An 18,247-nucleotide genomic window follows, 5' to 3' on the forward strand; every position below is an offset into this window, starting at 1 on the left:
GCTGAATGGCGGCATCCGGAACTCTGTCGCTGAGCCACGTCTCCGTGAAAACAAAGACGCAGCAGTCTCTAAACTTGCGCTGCGTAGCCTGCTGGAGTCGGATATAGTCCAGTTTATTGTCCAGGGAGCAAACATTTGAGAGCAGGATAGACGGGAGAGCCGGCCGGCTAGGGTTTGTTTTTAGCCTAGCATGGACCCCCGCCCTCTTTCCGCACTTCCGCTTCTCGCACACCGCTTACGACGTCTTCTCCCCCGGCCACCGGCATCAGGCGACGCCGAGGGCTGGAGGCCTGGTCTCCACAGCAAGCCGAGTACGCGTAGCGCCTCCTGCAGGTCATCATGCAGCTTGGTTTTTGCATGAGTCTTATATTTCAGTAGTGTCTGGCGATGGTAGACACGAACACCGGTTGCTCCGATGTCCATGTGTTGCAAAAGTCTGGCTTTTTTAACAAAAATAGCACCATTGTGGATCCGGAGTGGCCGCTGCGTGCTACCGCGCCGCCATCTTGGATCAGGATAAAAATTACAATTACATTTTCTTAGGGGTGTGGCCAAATAACATCAAATTTCAACTCTTAAATTGAAAACAAGGCAATTCTAAAATTCAGAATTCTGCCCAACGCTGAAATGTACACTTTGAAGTCATTGTTTATGATCATTCTACCAGCCAAATTGTCCATGTTTTTTTCATTGGAATGTTTTGCCTTAAAGGTGCTGTAAGCAATTTCAGCCGTTTTGCTTACATCTGCCATTTTGCTAACTTCAGTCACATGCCCTTCCTATTATTTCTCACTTCACCTACAGTTGTGGCCAAAAATATTGGCACCCTTGGTAAATACGAGCAAAGAAGGCTGTGAAAAAAATCTGCATTGTTTATCCTTTTGATCTTTCATACAAAAAATCATAAAAATCGAACCTTTCATTGAAGTTAAACTATTGAAACTGGAATTATCTCACTATTAAATAAATATTTTTCTCCAAAATGCATTGACCAAAATTATTGGCACCTGAGTTAAATATATCATCCTGGTTACTTTCATTACCTCCATTCCCTGATGAAGGGAACGAGGCGTTGTGTCGATGTAGTGACACTAGGGGTCACCTTTGGGAGCCCCAAACCCCTCTGATCTTTGAGAAAAGGCCAATGGGAATTGGCAAGTGGAATTTGCATGCCACTCCCCCAGACGTTCGGGTATAAAAGGAGCTGGCTTGCAACCACTCATTCAGGTTTTGTGCTGAGAAGCCAAGACAAGGTCCCAGCCATTTCAGCAGGTAGTTCAGTGTTGCCGCAGGAGGGACACAGCGTCTCATTCCCTCCATCAGGGAACGGAGGTTACAAAAGCCAGGACATTCCCAGGACATTCCCTATCTGTCACTCACTCTGCATTGTGTCGATGTAGTGACACTAGGGGTCCCTATAAAAAACAACACAACTAACTGAACTGTATTACGTGGACCAAAAATAGCGACCGGCTGGCCCTTCTTCTCGTTTTTTCTCCCCAAAGGAACAAAATCGTTCAGCTGGGGACATATAGCTGGGGGTCCGCGTCGGGGGATGTCCCTCCGAAGGGGAAGACACTGTGGAGACCAAACCCTGCCCTGGGGGAATTTGAGTGGAAATATGTCAGATGGTCTTGCCAAGTCTTGTCGGTAGTATGTGGACAAGTCCCGTGGTAGGTCCTACCCTAGGGGGGAGGAGCTCAAACATGGTGACCGCGGGCAGAGGGGCCTCTGCCCAAGGAAGATGCGGGTTTACCAACATGAAAAACATTTTGAAGGAGATACATCACACAGGCGTGATATGCCATAGCGATGGCATCAATGACCCAGTGGGCGATCCTCTGTTTGGGACAGCGCTCCCTTTTTGCTTTCCACCAAAGCAAACAATCTGCATGTGATCCAAATAGATGAATAAAGCCAAGGCTGGGTCTGCCTCCTCCTGGGGCAGCACTTGCAGGTTCACCACCTGATCCCTAAATGGGGTCATGGGAGCCTTGGTCACATAGCCCTGTCGGGGTCTCAGGATCACGTGAGTGTAACCCGGACCGAACTCCAGGCAAGTTTCGCTGACAGAGAGCGCCTGCAGGTCCCCTACCCTCTTGATGGAAGTGAGCGCAGTCAGGAGGGCAGTCTTCAAAGAAAGAGCCTCTAGCTCAACTGACTCCAGGGGCTCAAATGGAGCTCCCCGTAGGCCCAGAAGGACCATTGACAGGTCCCGTGAGGGGATAAGGTGCGATCTGGGGGGATTCAACTTCCTAGCACCTCAGGATGATCAATTTATGATAAAGTCATGCTTCCCTAAACACTTACCATCTACTGCATCGTGGTGCACCGAAATAGCAGCTACATACACTTCAGAGTGGAGGCGGAAAGCCGCCCCTCCAGCATCTCCTGCAAGAAGGAAAGCACTGATCTGACTGCGCATCTTTGGGGGTCTTCATGTCTGGAAGAACACCACTTAGCAAACAGACGCCACTTCAAGGCATACAGGCACCTCGTAGAGGGAGCCCTGGCCTGAGTAATCATGTCTACCACTGCGGATAGTAGGCCACATAGGTCTTCCGTGTCCCATTCAAGGGCCAGACGTGGAGGTTCCATAGGTCTAGTTGCGGGTGCCAGATGGTGCCCCATCCCTGAGAAAGAAGGTCCATCCTCAGGGGAATTCGTCAGGGTGGGGCTGTTGCGAGTAGCGTGAGGTCTGAGAACCAAGTCTGGGTGGCCAGTAGGTTGTTACTAGGATAACCTGCTCCTTGTCCTCCCTGACCTTGCACAACGTCTGTGCAACTAGGCTCACTGGGGGGACTACTTGCACAGCCCCATGGGCCAGCTATGTGACAGTGCATCTGTGCTGAGGGGAGCCTCAGTCAGAGAACACCAGAGCGGGCATTGGGTGGATTCCCGGTAATCAAACAGGTCTGCAAGGAATGTTGCCCGGCGATCATGATAATGATGGCCATGGACACTGAATGTGTGGCCCAGGATGTGAGGAAACTGCTCTTTTGTTGAAAATGTGGGTAAATCAACAGAAAAGGTAAATAAGGATTTTCCACCCTGCCTTCCACCAGGGGATGGAGTGGTCTGCTTACCAGCTCCTGTGCCGTGGATTCATGGCTCCCAGTGTCACCCATCTCAGGGGTGCTTTGAAGCCTTTTTGGGTTATTGGTGGCTGGCCGTGAGATGGGTGGCGTCTGCTTTCTGCGGGTGGCTCCACACCGGGGCCGGCCTACTGGGACGGGCTGTGGCAGAGCCGGTGTTGCTGCTGCAGGGGGACGCCCTTGGCGACGAGCAGACGATGTGCGGGACCTTCAGCAGGTTGTGCTGAATAGCCTCCGTCTGCTGCTTAACCACCGAGAACTGCTGGGCAAAGTCCTCAACGTGTCGCTGAATAGGCTAACCTGGAATATGGGGATTCAAGGAACAGTGCCTTGTAAGCCACCCTCATCTTGACCAAGCTGAGCTATAGGTCGTCTCCTGGACCACCAAGGTGGACATCGTCTGTCTGAGAGTCATCTGCTTCGCAAGCCAGGAATAAGATTGCAAACTCACCATGAGATGAGCCAGCAAATGGGAGGTCTGTGAGGGGCTACCCGGCGGAGGGGTTCCAATTGAAATTCACAAATCGCTCCAAGTGCTAACTGACGTAGCCTCAAAGCCGTATGTATAAGGACCGCGGCAGGGATCCACTGGGGTGGCTTTCCCGCTGAGGAAAGCCACGACCGCAATGTCGCTATTATAGAGAACATGGAGAACATGATCCGTCCGTGAATGCTGTCCACACTTGGGCAGTGCCCAAGCACGTGAGACAGCAATCGTGGCCATGGGAAGCGGAGAGGTAACGATTGCAACCAGGAAATATACACAAAAGGAAAGGTATCTTTAAAAAGATGCTCTCTGTGAGTGCCACTTTTTTAGAAGCGAAATATACTGTTTTAGAGGAAGAATATACTCTTTTAGGCTGCTGAAGGGCTCAGGGGCATTCTCTGCACTCAACCAGTGCAAGAGGGGGAGAAGCCGCTGTAATGCAACAGCTTTTGTAGAGGTGAATGTATGTGAATTAGTGGATGCAAGCCAGCTCCTTTTATACCTGTATGTCTGGGGGAGTGCATGCAAATTCCACTCGCCAATTCCCATTGGATGTTTGGGGATCCCAAGGGCAAACCCTAGTGTCACTTCATCGACACAATGTCGAGTGAGTGACAGATAGGGAACTGAAGTATATTCCCATTCATATTTTAATTTTTTTTGTACACCTGGGTGACAAGGAACATGAAATTGTTCAGCCATGACTTCCTGTTTCACAGGGGTATAAATATGTGGTAGCACACAGGCCAAATTCCCTTAATCATCAATTACAGTGGGTTAGACTAAAGAATATAGTTCGGATGTGCAGCAAAAGGTTGTTGAGCTTTACAAAATTGGAAGTGGCAATAACAAAATATCCAAAGTCAAGTCAAGTCAATTTTATTTTTATAGCGCCTTTCACAACACACATCGTTTCAAAGCAGCTTTACAAAAGATCAGGCATTAACAGATGATAAAACTGTAATGTCTATAATGTTGATTAATCATCATTGTGTCATTAGATAAAATACGATTGTTAATCGTGTTTAAAAACAAGTAATTCAATAATAATTGTATTTATAAGCTGAAAGCGACTGTGGCAAGGAACACAAAACTCCATAAGATGTTGATTAATGGAGGAAAAATAACCTTGGGAGAAGCCAGACTCACTGTGGGGGGCAGTTCCCCTCTGACTAACATCATGAATATAATGTAAATATTACTTCTGTATAGTTAAAGTCATGGTTTAAAATTATTAAACTAAGTAAGTGTTAAGGGTCAGTGTTTAAACATCGATTTTGTTTGAACTGTAAGATTAATGACCAATGTCTTTGAAGTCCATCCTGTATTAACTGCAGAAATTCACATTGATGCAATTGTCCTTGTTAATTGGCTGATGAAGGCTTTTGTTGGCAATTTTTGTATGCATTCCATTTCAAGATCGTAGTCCATCAATAAACCGAGGTGATGCAGGCAGAGATCAGGGATGTGAAACGCAGTTCAAACTGGCCGGTAATTTCGGTGAGTTTCGGTGTGGTCCATCCTAAATCCAAGGTTCAGACAATGGCATATGTAGTATCCCCCATATATTATTATTACGCCCCGGCTCTAGGGGAATACAAATCACCAAAGAGGCGCAACAAATAATTATTGGGTTGTGGAAATGGAATCCCAGAACGCATCACTCCGGTCGACAACCAAAAACTCATGCACAAAATTGAAGCAAAAAGTAAGTAATTTATTAAAGAATAACAAGTGAAATAAAGAGCAAATCTTCAAGGTGTCCAAAAGGCCAAAATAACAAACAAAACGAATATAGAAAGTAAAAGGGAAAATTAATAACCTACTCAAATATCAAAAGAAAATACATTTATCTTACCTAACTCCCTGCCCAAAAAATAGAGATCAAACAATTACAAAATAAACAAGGCAGGACACCCCTACGCTCCACACTGTTAAGATGGTTTAGACCTTAGGAGAACGGCTCAAAGGTTATCACAAGATGCACGTTCACTTGAACTAAATAAAGTTTCTAATACACAATTTGATCATCGGCCGGAGGAGGGATTCCGGAGCTCTCAACCCACGTGCGACCGAACCAAGAATGAGCTCCCAGACAAGTGCCAGCAGCGTCCTTATAAAGACCACGCCCTGACTGGACAACCAATGGCGTTCGTGCACCCCGATCATTGGACAACCTATTAGAAATCAGAAAAACAAAAAAAAACAAGAGAGAGAGAAAAAAGAAAAAGACAGAGCAATAGAGAAAACAATTAGCTACATAAACACAGGTCGTAACACTTATGATTAGAGTTGGCATCAGTTAATCCTCTGAAGCCCATCATAATAGACTGAAGTGATGTTTGGCTGGCACCGGCTGCATTTAGTCATCATCATTCAGCGACACGTAGCAGTGGAGTCCAACACGAAGCATGAATGGAGCTGGATCCAGCCGGTTCTGGTGACCTCAGGATAGGAGTCAGAGGTCGAGACAGGGAAACAAATTAAATAATATAAGCATAGATGCCATTCAATTTATTGCAGAGATATAAATCATGATCAATGTTTCTGGTTTCTGGCACAAGTTCCAATCAACTGGAGATCTTAAGAATCGGTCTGGAAAAGGACGTGTGTCTAAATTGTCTCCACGCACAGTGAGGATAGTTCAAGTGGCTGAAGAATCTCCAAGGATCACAGCTGGAGAATTGCAGAAATTAGTTGCGTCTTGGGGACAGAAAGTCAGAAAAATCAGACATCACCTACATCACCACAAGTTGTTCTCATCCAACAACAAATTGAAGTGTCTTCAGTTTGCCAGACACTACTGGAGCTTCAAATTGGACTGGTTTTTATGGTCAGATGAAACAAAAAAACAGATTTTTGGCAGCAAACACCAGAGATGGTTTTGGCGCACACAGAGATGGAGTACCCAATGCCCACAGTTAATTGTGGTGCTGGATCTTTAATATTGTGGGGCTATTTTTCTGCCAGAGGTCCTGGACTTGTTCGGATACATGGCATCATGGACTCTGTCAAATATCAACTGATAAAAAATCAAAACCTGACTGCTTCTGCCAGAAAGCTTACAATGGGCCCTGGTTGGAAATTCTAGCAGGACAATGATCCAAAACACACATCAAAATCAACACAAAAATGGTTCACTAACCACAAAATCAAGGTTCTGCCATGGCCATCCCAGTCCCCTGACCTGAACTCCATAGAAAATATGTGGGGTGAACTGAAGAGGAGAGTCACACCAACATGGACCTCTGAATTTGAAGGATCCCTTGCCATGTGTTCTCCAACCCCACTAGGCATTAAAAGAGAAAACTCAGAGCTGTGATGGCCAATACATTTTGGAGAAAAATATGTATTTAATAATGTGACATTTCCCTTGTTGCAATTGTTTTACATCAGTTAAAGGTTAGATTTGTGCATTTTTTTAAAGAAAGATCAAATGGATAATCAAACAGCCTTCTTTGCTCATATTTATCAAGGGTGCTAATATTTTTGGCCACTACTGTATTTCAGTGATATCTCAGTGTACCACAAATCACTTCCAGCTCAAGACATCCATCAGCCACTCGTGCAGTATCTCATTAGAGCTTTTACTCCAGACATTGGACTCAGCAGTCTGAGCTGGAGTGCACATTAATATTTCAGTTTATCTTGTCCAGTATTTCAGAGCTGAATGCATCTCTTTCTGTCCTCTACCTCTGAAAGCCTCTGCTCTCTGTCTTTCCCTACTCACTTCCCCAACACTCCCAACTCTCTCTGTTTCTTACTGATTCTCTCTTGTACAAGTTCACTATCAGATTTAACTCAACGTGACTTAATTGAGGTCTTTTTTCTGGAAATGGCTTGCAGGATTGTTATCTAAACATTGGTCTTCAGAAGGGGTGATCCTCACCTCATATCCATTCTTTACTCCTGAAATCAGCAAACTGGTCTCGTAAAATCACGTTACTCTACCTACATTTTTCTGAAATTATTTTACATGGCTCATTGCATGCAATGCGGCAATTATCTGGTGAAATTAACACTAGAGGCGCTACAACAACAATTACTTTTTATTCACTCTCTCACAAATCATGAGGATAATTACTGATTATTATTATCATAAACACTTTTCTTATGATGTCTAAAAACTTTTACTAAAACACATGGCTTGTAAGGTGATACATATTAATGTTTGCATTACATAACCAACTACATTTACAAGCTTGTTAAAGTACAATCATACTTAAGTCCAACTGATAAATCATTATACTTGTGATGCAAATGATCAGGGTATGAGTCCTGAAGAGCCTGCAGTTGAAATGTGAAATATGAAATGTGTCATAGAAACAGCACAAAAATGACATGGTTGCTTCACCAATTGTGTTTTTATCACACATTTGCATTTTATGACACTATCACTTAGGTTTAAGTTTAAGGTTTAGGGAAGAAAGGCAAGTTTTGTTGACATAAAACTCAATAGAGCATTAACCTTGTTGTTTTGGGTGAACATTTAACTCACTTTTAGCGCCACACAGTGGACATTTCACTTTGAAACTGCAATGAAATGTGTAATCAACCATGTAATGTTGCCACAGTCATACATCTGATGAGATCAGGATGGAAATCTGAGATCTAAACAAGGGAGTTAGATTTAACAGACATGTCAGGTATTACTATGTTAAGAAAGGACTGTAAAAATTATATTGATTCAGTTCTACTCTGCTGAGAGACAGTTTTTGAAGTGATTCTGGATTAGAGCACTTAATTACCCCGTTTCCATCTGGTATTAAGATGAGTTTTGGGTGATCCAATCACATGTGGTCAGCCCTAAATACAGGTCTAAACGGGGTCTAAAACATTTTGTGATCGGGTCAACGAAACCATATACGAATATGGTAAAAAACATTTTTACTGAGATCAGGGATGTGAAACGCATATTGAGTTTTCAGTGTCCTGATCGCATTTTAATCCGTCCTGTACATACACAATTAAGAGCGCTTCATGGATCTTCTTTAGTGTGTCTGATATCAACACATATGAGATACACAAACACCTGAAGCTCCTTCAATACAGGAAATCCACTAAAATAACGGATAATTCTGCTTGACATGTTGCATTTGTGCTTAGATTCAATGCCCTAGATTCGATCCCTGACACAATTGGACCTGATCATGTACAACATTAAAATTATCTCTTTCTTTCTAACCATCTATTATAAATATCTATTACAGCACTTTTTGACTCCATTACATTTGTTCTAATGAGGTAACTCTGACACATTTAATGAGCAGTGTGTTTCAAAATCTGTTCTTACTCTAACTAGTTTAGTAATTGTTTAGTGATCTTTTCAAATTCCATTGTTTTTGGCAACCCTATCTCTCACTGTCTTCTTGAGTATAATCTCATAAATTCCAGCCCCTCCCCCCTAAACTCACCCGTGCCACCTCCATGGGAAAGGGAAGCTGGTTGAGAGTAAAAAATGGCTGCTATGGCAACAAGAACCCTCCCTTTCCCATGGGTCTCCTTAGCAACTGGTCGCTTAGTACAATGTGCCCAGTGTGCCAAGTGGGCAAATGTGTGTGTATAAATTACTACTCAACATAGCGTGACTGGGGCATGTCCTACATGTGTGTCCAGGCCTGAATATGGCCTTGAAAGCATATGAGCTTGATTTATTTATGGGCGACTGAATTTAAAAGCTCTGACTTTGTCATCACGAACATACTTACAGTATGTGCACATCATGCAAGGATTTTTGCACTGATATTCAGAGTACAGCACATACATGACAATGTTGGCATGCCTACAAATGGATGTCTACATGTTTAAATTCAGCAATATCTCATTCTCGAGACCAATTAAAAAGATGATTCTGTCCATTTTGCATGCCGAACATGCATCTCATTTTTATTTATTTTTTGTGGTGGAATTAAATTGAACAGTGAATGTATTAAATTGTGATTAGAGGTGTGCAGTGACCTTTAGCATACAGGAAATTAGATTTTTATTGCTGTGAATGAGATTATGCAAAATGCCGCCTCCATTTGTCTTATTGTTTCTTGTCTCCTTTTGTATGTAAAGTGAATGAGGGTCGCGATTTATTCAAATCCACCTCCACCTATGTGGAAAAACAGTCTCTGACAGGGAGTACAGCTTACAATGTGATCTTATTAGTATTTTATAGTTACAGTATTTGCACGTATTTCTAGGTAATGTTTGGTTCTTGAACGTACTTTTTTGTATGTTTGTAGACACTGAAATTTACAATATTAATGAATTAACAGCATCCCTTTTAAATAGATGTAGAACTTGCATCATTTCAGTAGTACACCCAAATAATGTTACACCTTAACCTCATGTGACCCCCGCATCCTCATGCGTGGATGTTGTATTTTGGCTTTGTTAAACATAACACATAATTTAAATTAATAAAATGGACTGAATACTGTTCACAAGACTCTAGACTGTCTTTTAAATGGTTAACTTCTGCTGCACCAAGTCACATGACACAACTGCATGCCGTCGATTTCCTAGAAGCGCTTCTACCACACAGCGCCAACAAAAGTGCCTCTGTAAAGAAAACTCTTTATGTTTTTTCATTGAAACTTGTTTGGTTGTAAAGAGTAGCGTCTCTAGTTTCATTTGATATGCTGCTTTAAATATGGTTTAAAGCAGCTTTTGTTTTGGCGCGCTGATAAACATGAAGTACTCGGATGAGTGCTGTGAAGCGGTTTTCTGACAGACGTTCCAAAAACATGTTCATTATTTTGAATAATTTTCAACTCTAACACATCTGTGGGTCATTTTGCTTCATTTATATACATTTTGTTATGTTTAATTTTGTTATCGCAATATGATTCTATTCATTAACATTAATAAATGCATTCCTATATTTACTGTGCATTGAGAATAAATGGGCTCATACAATAGATTCAACATTTGTCTTTCAGAGGCTTTATATGGAGTAAGGATGAAAATGAGGTGCATTTCAAACTGTTCTGAGATCAGTTCAGGCAGACAGCACACTGGAGGTTAAGTCATTCACTAAATAGGGAGCAAGGGAGCATACTATAGCTCTCTATGCAGTTAAGTGCATTCAATCCTAAAATCTGATCAGAAGTTCAGTTTCAGGCTCAGTGATGTTTGGATCACTCAACATGTTTGACAGATATGGGACAATGATAATCAGTACATAGATTCACAATTTATAATGGATCATTTTATTTTAACATGGTTGGCAGTGATTGGATGATGCTGGACATTAATTTGTATCAGAATTAATTATGATCATTTCTGATGTAATGTCTGTAACGTCTCATAAACTTGAATAATCTACAATCCTGGAAACATAATAAACTATTTTATGAAAAAACCTTGGTGTGCACACATGTTGTCTCCTGTGTGTTGCGGTTGTACAGAGATGGTTCCACCTCTAATAAACAAAATTGTGCCCAAGACAAAAAATGACCAAATCGGCAATTGCAAATGGAGTAGCAAAGCTTCGGTTCATCCCCTAGTTCTGCCCCTGGATGAGTTGAAATATCTGGAGACCTTTTTCCAGAGAGATTCTCATGACAGGATTGTGACGTGTTCTGAGCAGATTTTGGGTGGGCTGTTGAAAGGGGGATCCCAGGACGAACCCACGTCTGTTCTGCAAATAAGGTCGAGCCAAACAGGCACATGGCTCTGAATTTTCAGATCTCCTATCTGCCTCTCAGATGCTCATCTAATCTGGTAAATCAATTTATAACTGTCTACCCACGCTGGCTAGCACCCACACCCACATGCAGCCTCTCATCTGCAACAGTTCCTACGGGAAACACAATCCGTTCACAATCAACACACAGCCTGCCAAGAATTATCTGGTTCTTCCATTACTCTTTAAACAGACTATGAACCAGGAAAGGTTTTCTTGTCTTAGGTGTGTTAATGCCATTATTGTTCGATTTAATTCTGAGAAGCGATTTTACAAGGTTTGTGGGCTTGATGTGGTTGTATTGTGTGAATTTGGTACATAATTTAAACACTAAACTAAACCACATTTGTTTATCATCTTTTTTTACATGGCACTCCCTGCTTATCACAGCCTCATTATTACTGAAGTCCACATATCTCAACTAGAGGTTTACCATTGGTTTTGCCAATTAATCTGTGCCAAAAGCTACTTTTGAAACTATCATTATCAGCAGAAATGAATGCAGATACTTCCCCAAATAGTTTATTCCCCTTGTGGCAGCCAAGTTAAATAAAATAAACACATTTAATAAATTGATTTTAAAAGCTATTGACTGATTACCAGTTATCAGCTTTTCCCACTACACTATTTATCAGTATATGCAAAATCCAATATCGGTCGACTTCTAATCTCAACAATATTTTTCTGTGGTCAGTCATTTTCTGCTTTGCCAACCAGTGGAGAAATTCAGATCATTGTGCTCTGCCAGGCCATATATATGTCATATGTTTCTTCTGACCTGTAAATGTTTTGTTGTAAAAATGGTTCGGTAACAATCTGTGATAATTGGTAAAGACAATCTAAAAAATTCTCTATTGGTAAATGGTCTGCACTTATAAATCTGACTTCCCTCTGTATCGTGCAGGATCCAACACATTTGAATTCTACATGGGAATTTTCTGTTTCAAAGTGTTGTGGAGCCATTCAACCAATATAAACTGCAATATTTTGTACAGCACAGACGAGGGAAAGAGAAAACACCTTCCCTGACTTTTCACATCCATGATAAACACCCTTACTAACATTTATCACAGTAAACTGTAACAGAATTTTTCATTACAGCTGTGGAAGTTGTAGCATTCAGCAGAAGATGCAGATAAAAACACGGAGACATTGTGCAACAACGAAAGCCAACGAGGTAGTACACGTTGATGGATTAACTGTCCACATCACCACATTTTATATATTATTTCATTTGCTGTATTATTTTATTCAACAACTGAAGTACCTTATTTTGTTCTGGATCTCCCAATGTGGATAGATACTGGATTTGCACTTTTCAGAGAGCTCAATAAAATATTCAAATTATTTGTGGTTGCATTTATGAGATAAATGTAATTAATTGTCTCAAATAGGCACATAATATCGTAATATCGAACACAGGCCCCTGAATTGAATTGAAATCACATCGCAGCAGACTCTGAGCTGTCGGCAAACATCGGATCACTGTCTAAGAGAACCGATATAAGACTGTATCGTGCTGAAATTGTGATTTGCACCCCTACCTGCTACTGACCACGTGTAAATCCTGCGTAAGACATCCAAGTGTTTTGTGTTCTTTCAGACAAACTGCAATGATAACATTTAGATAGAAGTGAAATTAAACAAGTAATGAAAAAAATAATATAAATTAAGGTAAAAACGTTTTAAACCATATACTTAAAGGAATGTTCCGGGTTCAATGTAAGTTAAGCTCAATCGACATCATTTAGGCTACGTTCACACCACAGCTGAATATGCCCAAATCAGATATCACATGTGACGCAGATCTGTTTATTGGATGACAGCGTGAAAGTCAAAAGCGCTATAAATCTGACATTTTCAAATTTGATCTGGGCCACTTTCATGTGGAAATAAATCAGATACGTATTTGAAGTTTTCCAATGTGTCTTCATTCTGAAAAGCCAGGTCAGATTTAATGTGATTTTTTACATCAATCTAATGGAACATTCCTCGCTTGCGCACTTAAATGATACATTTTATGAGGTGTCGCTTCAGTGATAATTCAATTCAAATGACTTTATTTAAAAAATGTTTTCCATCTGGTCTTCCATCACCTGCTGATATTTCTTTAGATAGTCTAAGACAACATAAGATAAAAAGACTTCAATATCTTAGATGATACAACAAAAGGTCTTAAATAATGGGGTGGAAAGACAAAATGTGTGAAAGAAACCATGGAAAAAGTCATGACTTGAGGAGTAGTCCTCTTCTGACCAGTGACTACTGGTGAGAAGGCAGCGGGTTGTGTCAAAGGCTGTTTAGTCAGATAGTGGACTATGGTGGATTGGTGGAGATGGCTAGTGAACAGAGGTCAATGTAAGGGGTTCCAGCATATACAAACAAGCAGGTTGGGTGTATTTTGAGCAGACAGATGGAAGGCAAATGGTATCATGATGAGTCGCATGGTGCTTGTGTGTACCTTTGGGACACATTGCCCAGAGTGAAGGGTGGAGGAGCAGAAACAAAGATGCATCAGTAAATAAAACTGTAGAAGAGAGCTCTTTTTGTCAACCATGGGAAATCCAACTAATTTAGCTATGGCAACCTACCTAAGTGGAAGAAGGAAGGCAACCCAAACATATTTGATCCCTGCAATCTGCCCTCACATCATCGACAAAAGTGAGGAAGCACGAGTAAATGGGACTGCAAAATATTGAGAGTCTTTTGTTTTAAATAGTTTTGTAATGCTGGTCATGCAAGTTAGTGAAATAATGTGCACAGTTTTTGACTAATTGCCTTAACGGTAACAAGCTTTTGATGTGGATGTTCACATTTTAGTGGTGTTTTGTGCTGAGATTATATTGTTAGGGATGTTTGTGTGAGGCAACATGTTCAGAGGTTGCACTAGAAAAAAACTTCATGATCTTTTTTTATCCATCATACTTGTTTTCATATTATAAGTACTAGAACTACTATCAGGGCGTAGCTTCCATTATATATACATGACAGTGGATAGGCCTATATGATATATTTTGACTCCTCATGCTTGAGTTGTAGGGTGAAAGTTCTACCTTTCAAAAACAAAATGTAAAGCTCATACAAACTGTACATGCACAAGATCACAGAACTTTTGTCAGTGTTCCTGATATCAACATAACGTGTCACAGATGAAAAGCACACTGTGACATCTGTGAAGCTCATTTAATACATTTACAGCTCTAAATGCAATGTTTGCACTTCTACTAAATGCACGTATAATTGGCAGAAACGATGCGGCACTTTTTGCTATTATACTTTTTTGCACTTTATTATCAAGCTTTAACACACTGACATATTGATTGATGTGTGCAGTCATGAAATCAGAGACCCCCTACTTGTAATACGAACACAATTGGTCAATGAAATACATGTTACCAGGTGTAAATGGCAATGATGACTGTTAATATGCATCTTAATGCATCTTAATACCAGGGAATAAACAGGGCACACACACAGAGGGAGTGTGTGTGTGTGTGTGTGTGTGTGTGTGTGTGTGTGTGTGTGTGTGTGTGTGTGTGTGTGTGTGTGTGTGTGTGTGTGTGTGTGTGTGTGTGTGTGTGAGCATGTATTTATCACTTTGTGGGGACCAAATGTCCCCATAAGGATAGTAAAACCCGAAATTTTTGACCTTGTGGGGACATTTTGTCGGTCCCCATGAGGAGAACAGCTTATAAATCATACTAAATTATGTTTTTTGAAAATGTAAAAATGCAGAAGGTTTTCTGTGAGGGTTAGGTTTAGGAGTTGTGTTAGGTTTAGGGGATAGAATATAAAGTTTGTACAGTATAAAAACCATTATGTCTATGGAAAGTCCCCATAAAACATGGAAACACAACATGTGTGTGTATGTGTGTGTGTGTGTGTGTGTGTGTGTGTGTGTGTGTGTGTGTGTGTGTGTGTGTGTGTGCATGTGTGTGTGTGTGTGTGTGTGTGTGTGTGTGTGAGAGAGAGAGAGAGAGAGAGAGTTAACACAAAACTGATGCACTAGGTTAAACTGATTTTGTATTATTATTTCACTTAAATTCAAATTAAAAATAGTCTGAAATATCCCACGATGCACAATGTTAAGTTTTAATGAACCTGAATCTGTATCTTTTATACAAGTTATTATTAACAGTAATACATTAATGGTAAATTAAACAATTCACAAATTTATACTAAGCATAGCCTAAATGTATTAAAATACACTGAACATAAAACATTTTAGGAGGAAAATACCAATACTCGCATTCCTTAAGCATATTTATTTAAATGGTTTTTTAAAAATAGGCTCACATGCACATATTATTTCAAGCCCTCCACATGTTCTTAGAGGTATTATTTATGATATATTTATTAATTGATTGTTAATTTTCATGACAATCGATTATTAACATTTCTGAAAATGTACATTCCTAGTATCAACCTGTTACTGTTTTACTGAGTGAGACACTGCTCCAACTGATTCAGTGAGCAAGTTAGTTGTTCGACTGATTCAGACCAGTTTGCGAACTGATTCAGACCATTTTGCTAACCAGTGTGCCGATTCATTGAGAAAAAGTGACTCAAAAGAGTAGTTCCTTCTCGAATCGAACATTGCTAATTCTGATTCTAAAGAGCTGACAGAGAATAAAGTACAGGACTTGATTGCTAAAATATTGTAAGGAAAATGTTTGTTTTTATGCAGTGCAGTGTTTGACTGTGCTACCTAAATAAATCAATGAATTAGCTTAGCTACTGAGAAGCTTTTAAAAACTGCAATCTGCCATGCTACTGAGAAAAGAACTCTAGTTAAGCAAATACTTGTAGCAATGCTGCTGCCCAGTGTTGGCGATTACACCAAATGCATTCCAAACACTCATGGGAAATCAGATTTGTTGCATTTATTCCTATGGTTCATTGAACACAGTTATTTGTCTTAATTTACGTAAATAAATGTTTTATCTACTGTTCATTATCTTTATCACAGTGTAAAAATGCACTGTGCAGGGCACAAAAAGCATGTGAACCCTTGGATTAAATAATTGGTTTACCCCTCTATTGGCAGCCATAACCTCCTCCAAATGTTTCCTGTAATTGCTGATCAGACCTGCATAACAGTCAGGAGGAATTTTGCACAATTCCTCTTGACAAAATTCTTTCAATTTAGCAATGTTCTTGGGATGTCTGATGTGAAGTGCTCTCGAGGTCATGCCAAAGAATCTCAATCGAGTTGAGGTCATGATTTTTAATGAATGGACTTCCTGCCATAAGAATACTGTTCTAACACTGAGTTCTTTTTTCCTTTTCCACTCTTAATTCTAGAACTCTATCCGCCACAATCTGTCCCTGCACACACGCTTCATCCGTGTGCAAAATGAGGGAACGGGCAAGAGTTCCTGGTGGATGCTTAATCCTGAGGGAGGTAAGTTGGGAAAAGCCCTCCGCCGCCGAGCCGCCTCCATGGACAACAGCACCAAGTACTTAAAGAGCAAACGGCAAGTGAGTCGTAAGAGGAATCCTGGGAAAGCCAAGCAGGTTGCAGAGCCACCGGTGGGATTCTGTAGCTCTCCAGAGCATTGCAGTCCCACTACAACGTCTGGGACTGGTGGGGCAGTGGATAGGGAGGACTTTCACACCTGGAAGGATCTCCATTCACATGCCAGCTCTTCAGCTTCAACTCTTAGTGGTTGCCTGTCACCCATCCTAGCTGAGGTCGAACTGGGAGAGCCTGAGGAGGTAAGGTTATCTTGCTCCACGTCTCCATGCCTTTACTCCAGTCCCTCCAGTGCCCACTCACCTGCATCCCACTGCAATGCAGATCTCAGGGCAACCATTAGCTACCAACAGCACCAGCCAATGGGCCTTCAACACCCTTCCTATCACTTCAACAGCGATTCAAAAAGCCAGGGCTCCAGCTGCGACTCAGCTTATGGCCAACCAAGTGTGGGCATGCTTCTCCCTCATCCCTCCATGCAGACTTTTGAGGAGAGCACATACTTCTCTGGTAGTATGCAAGCCTACACAAGCTCCAGAACCTTGCAGAGTCTGCTGACCAGAGGACCCCAGTTCAGTGTCAAGGACAAGATGCTGGGGAAGGAGAATTTAGTCCACTCCATGATGGTTGCTCAAGGCAATAGGGCAAGATCCAGCAGTAGTCAGCATGGTCACAATAATGCTCCTGCTCCTGACTCTTCCTCCAAACCATCTCACGGCCACAACATAATTCAAAGATTGAGCCAAGACCATCACCATGCAGCAGTGCACTCTCAACCCAGTGATGGACACATGCAGTCATACATTCATAAAGCCCCTTACCTATACAGCCCTCAAGCCCAAGCACATCCCCCAGCATCCACCACGCTCCCCCAAAACCTTGCAGGCATGCAGGGAATACTACAGGACACCTGCCACCTTGAAACAGCCCCGTATCCACTCCCTCTCCTCAACATTTACTCCAGTCCACATCAGCACAGTATGCCTGAAGGACCATTCCATCAATCTCAGGGTGCAGGGGAAGGGTACCAGTACCAACACCCCCATCAGCTCTATCCTCACGAGTGGCTGCCAGCCGAACCAGAAATGGACATGTTTCACAGAAGCCTGGATTGTGACATGGAGTCCATCCTCCTCCATGGCATTCTGGACTCTGGAGCGGAGGATGACTGCAATTTTGACTCCTCATTGGCACAGGGAATGGGCATGGGCTTTGGATTCACAGGGACGCAGCAGAACCACAACAAACAGAGTTGGGTTCCAGGATAAACACAATACCCCTTGAAATTTACTTGAATATTACTAGAGGCACTACAATCTAGACACTAACCAGCATTCCCTAATGAAAAGACCAGTTTGGACCAGTAATAATCTCCTGGCTGGTTCAAGTGGGTTTATGCAGGTTTGGTTCTGGTCTCTCTGCTGCATCAGCCATGTTGTACACCAGCAAAAAGAGCTGGTCAACCAGAATTCTGTTGGACCAAGGCAGGCTTGCTGGTAAGCTAGTTAAGAAGC

The 18,247-nt window shown here is 41.7% G+C and overlaps 1 protein-coding gene across 1 annotated transcript in view; it reads left to right on the forward strand.

The window, feature by feature from the left end:
- foxo6a (forkhead box O6 a) overlaps window positions 1-18,001 on the forward strand; it is a 47,921-nt gene extending 29,920 nt beyond the window's left edge. The window contains exon 2 of the mRNA XM_052143909.1: window positions 16,562-18,001. Within this exon, the coding sequence (XP_051999869.1) occupies window positions 16,562-18,001 (1,440 nt within the window). The remainder of the gene's footprint in view (window positions 1-16,561) is intronic.
- The last annotated feature ends 246 nt before the right edge of the window (window positions 18,002-18,247 follow it).

The sequence above is a fragment of the Xyrauchen texanus genome, chromosome 15 (assembly GCF_025860055.1).
Source record: "Xyrauchen texanus isolate HMW12.3.18 chromosome 15, RBS_HiC_50CHRs, whole genome shotgun sequence".
Taxonomy (NCBI): Eukaryota; Metazoa; Chordata; class Actinopteri; order Cypriniformes; family Catostomidae; genus Xyrauchen; species Xyrauchen texanus.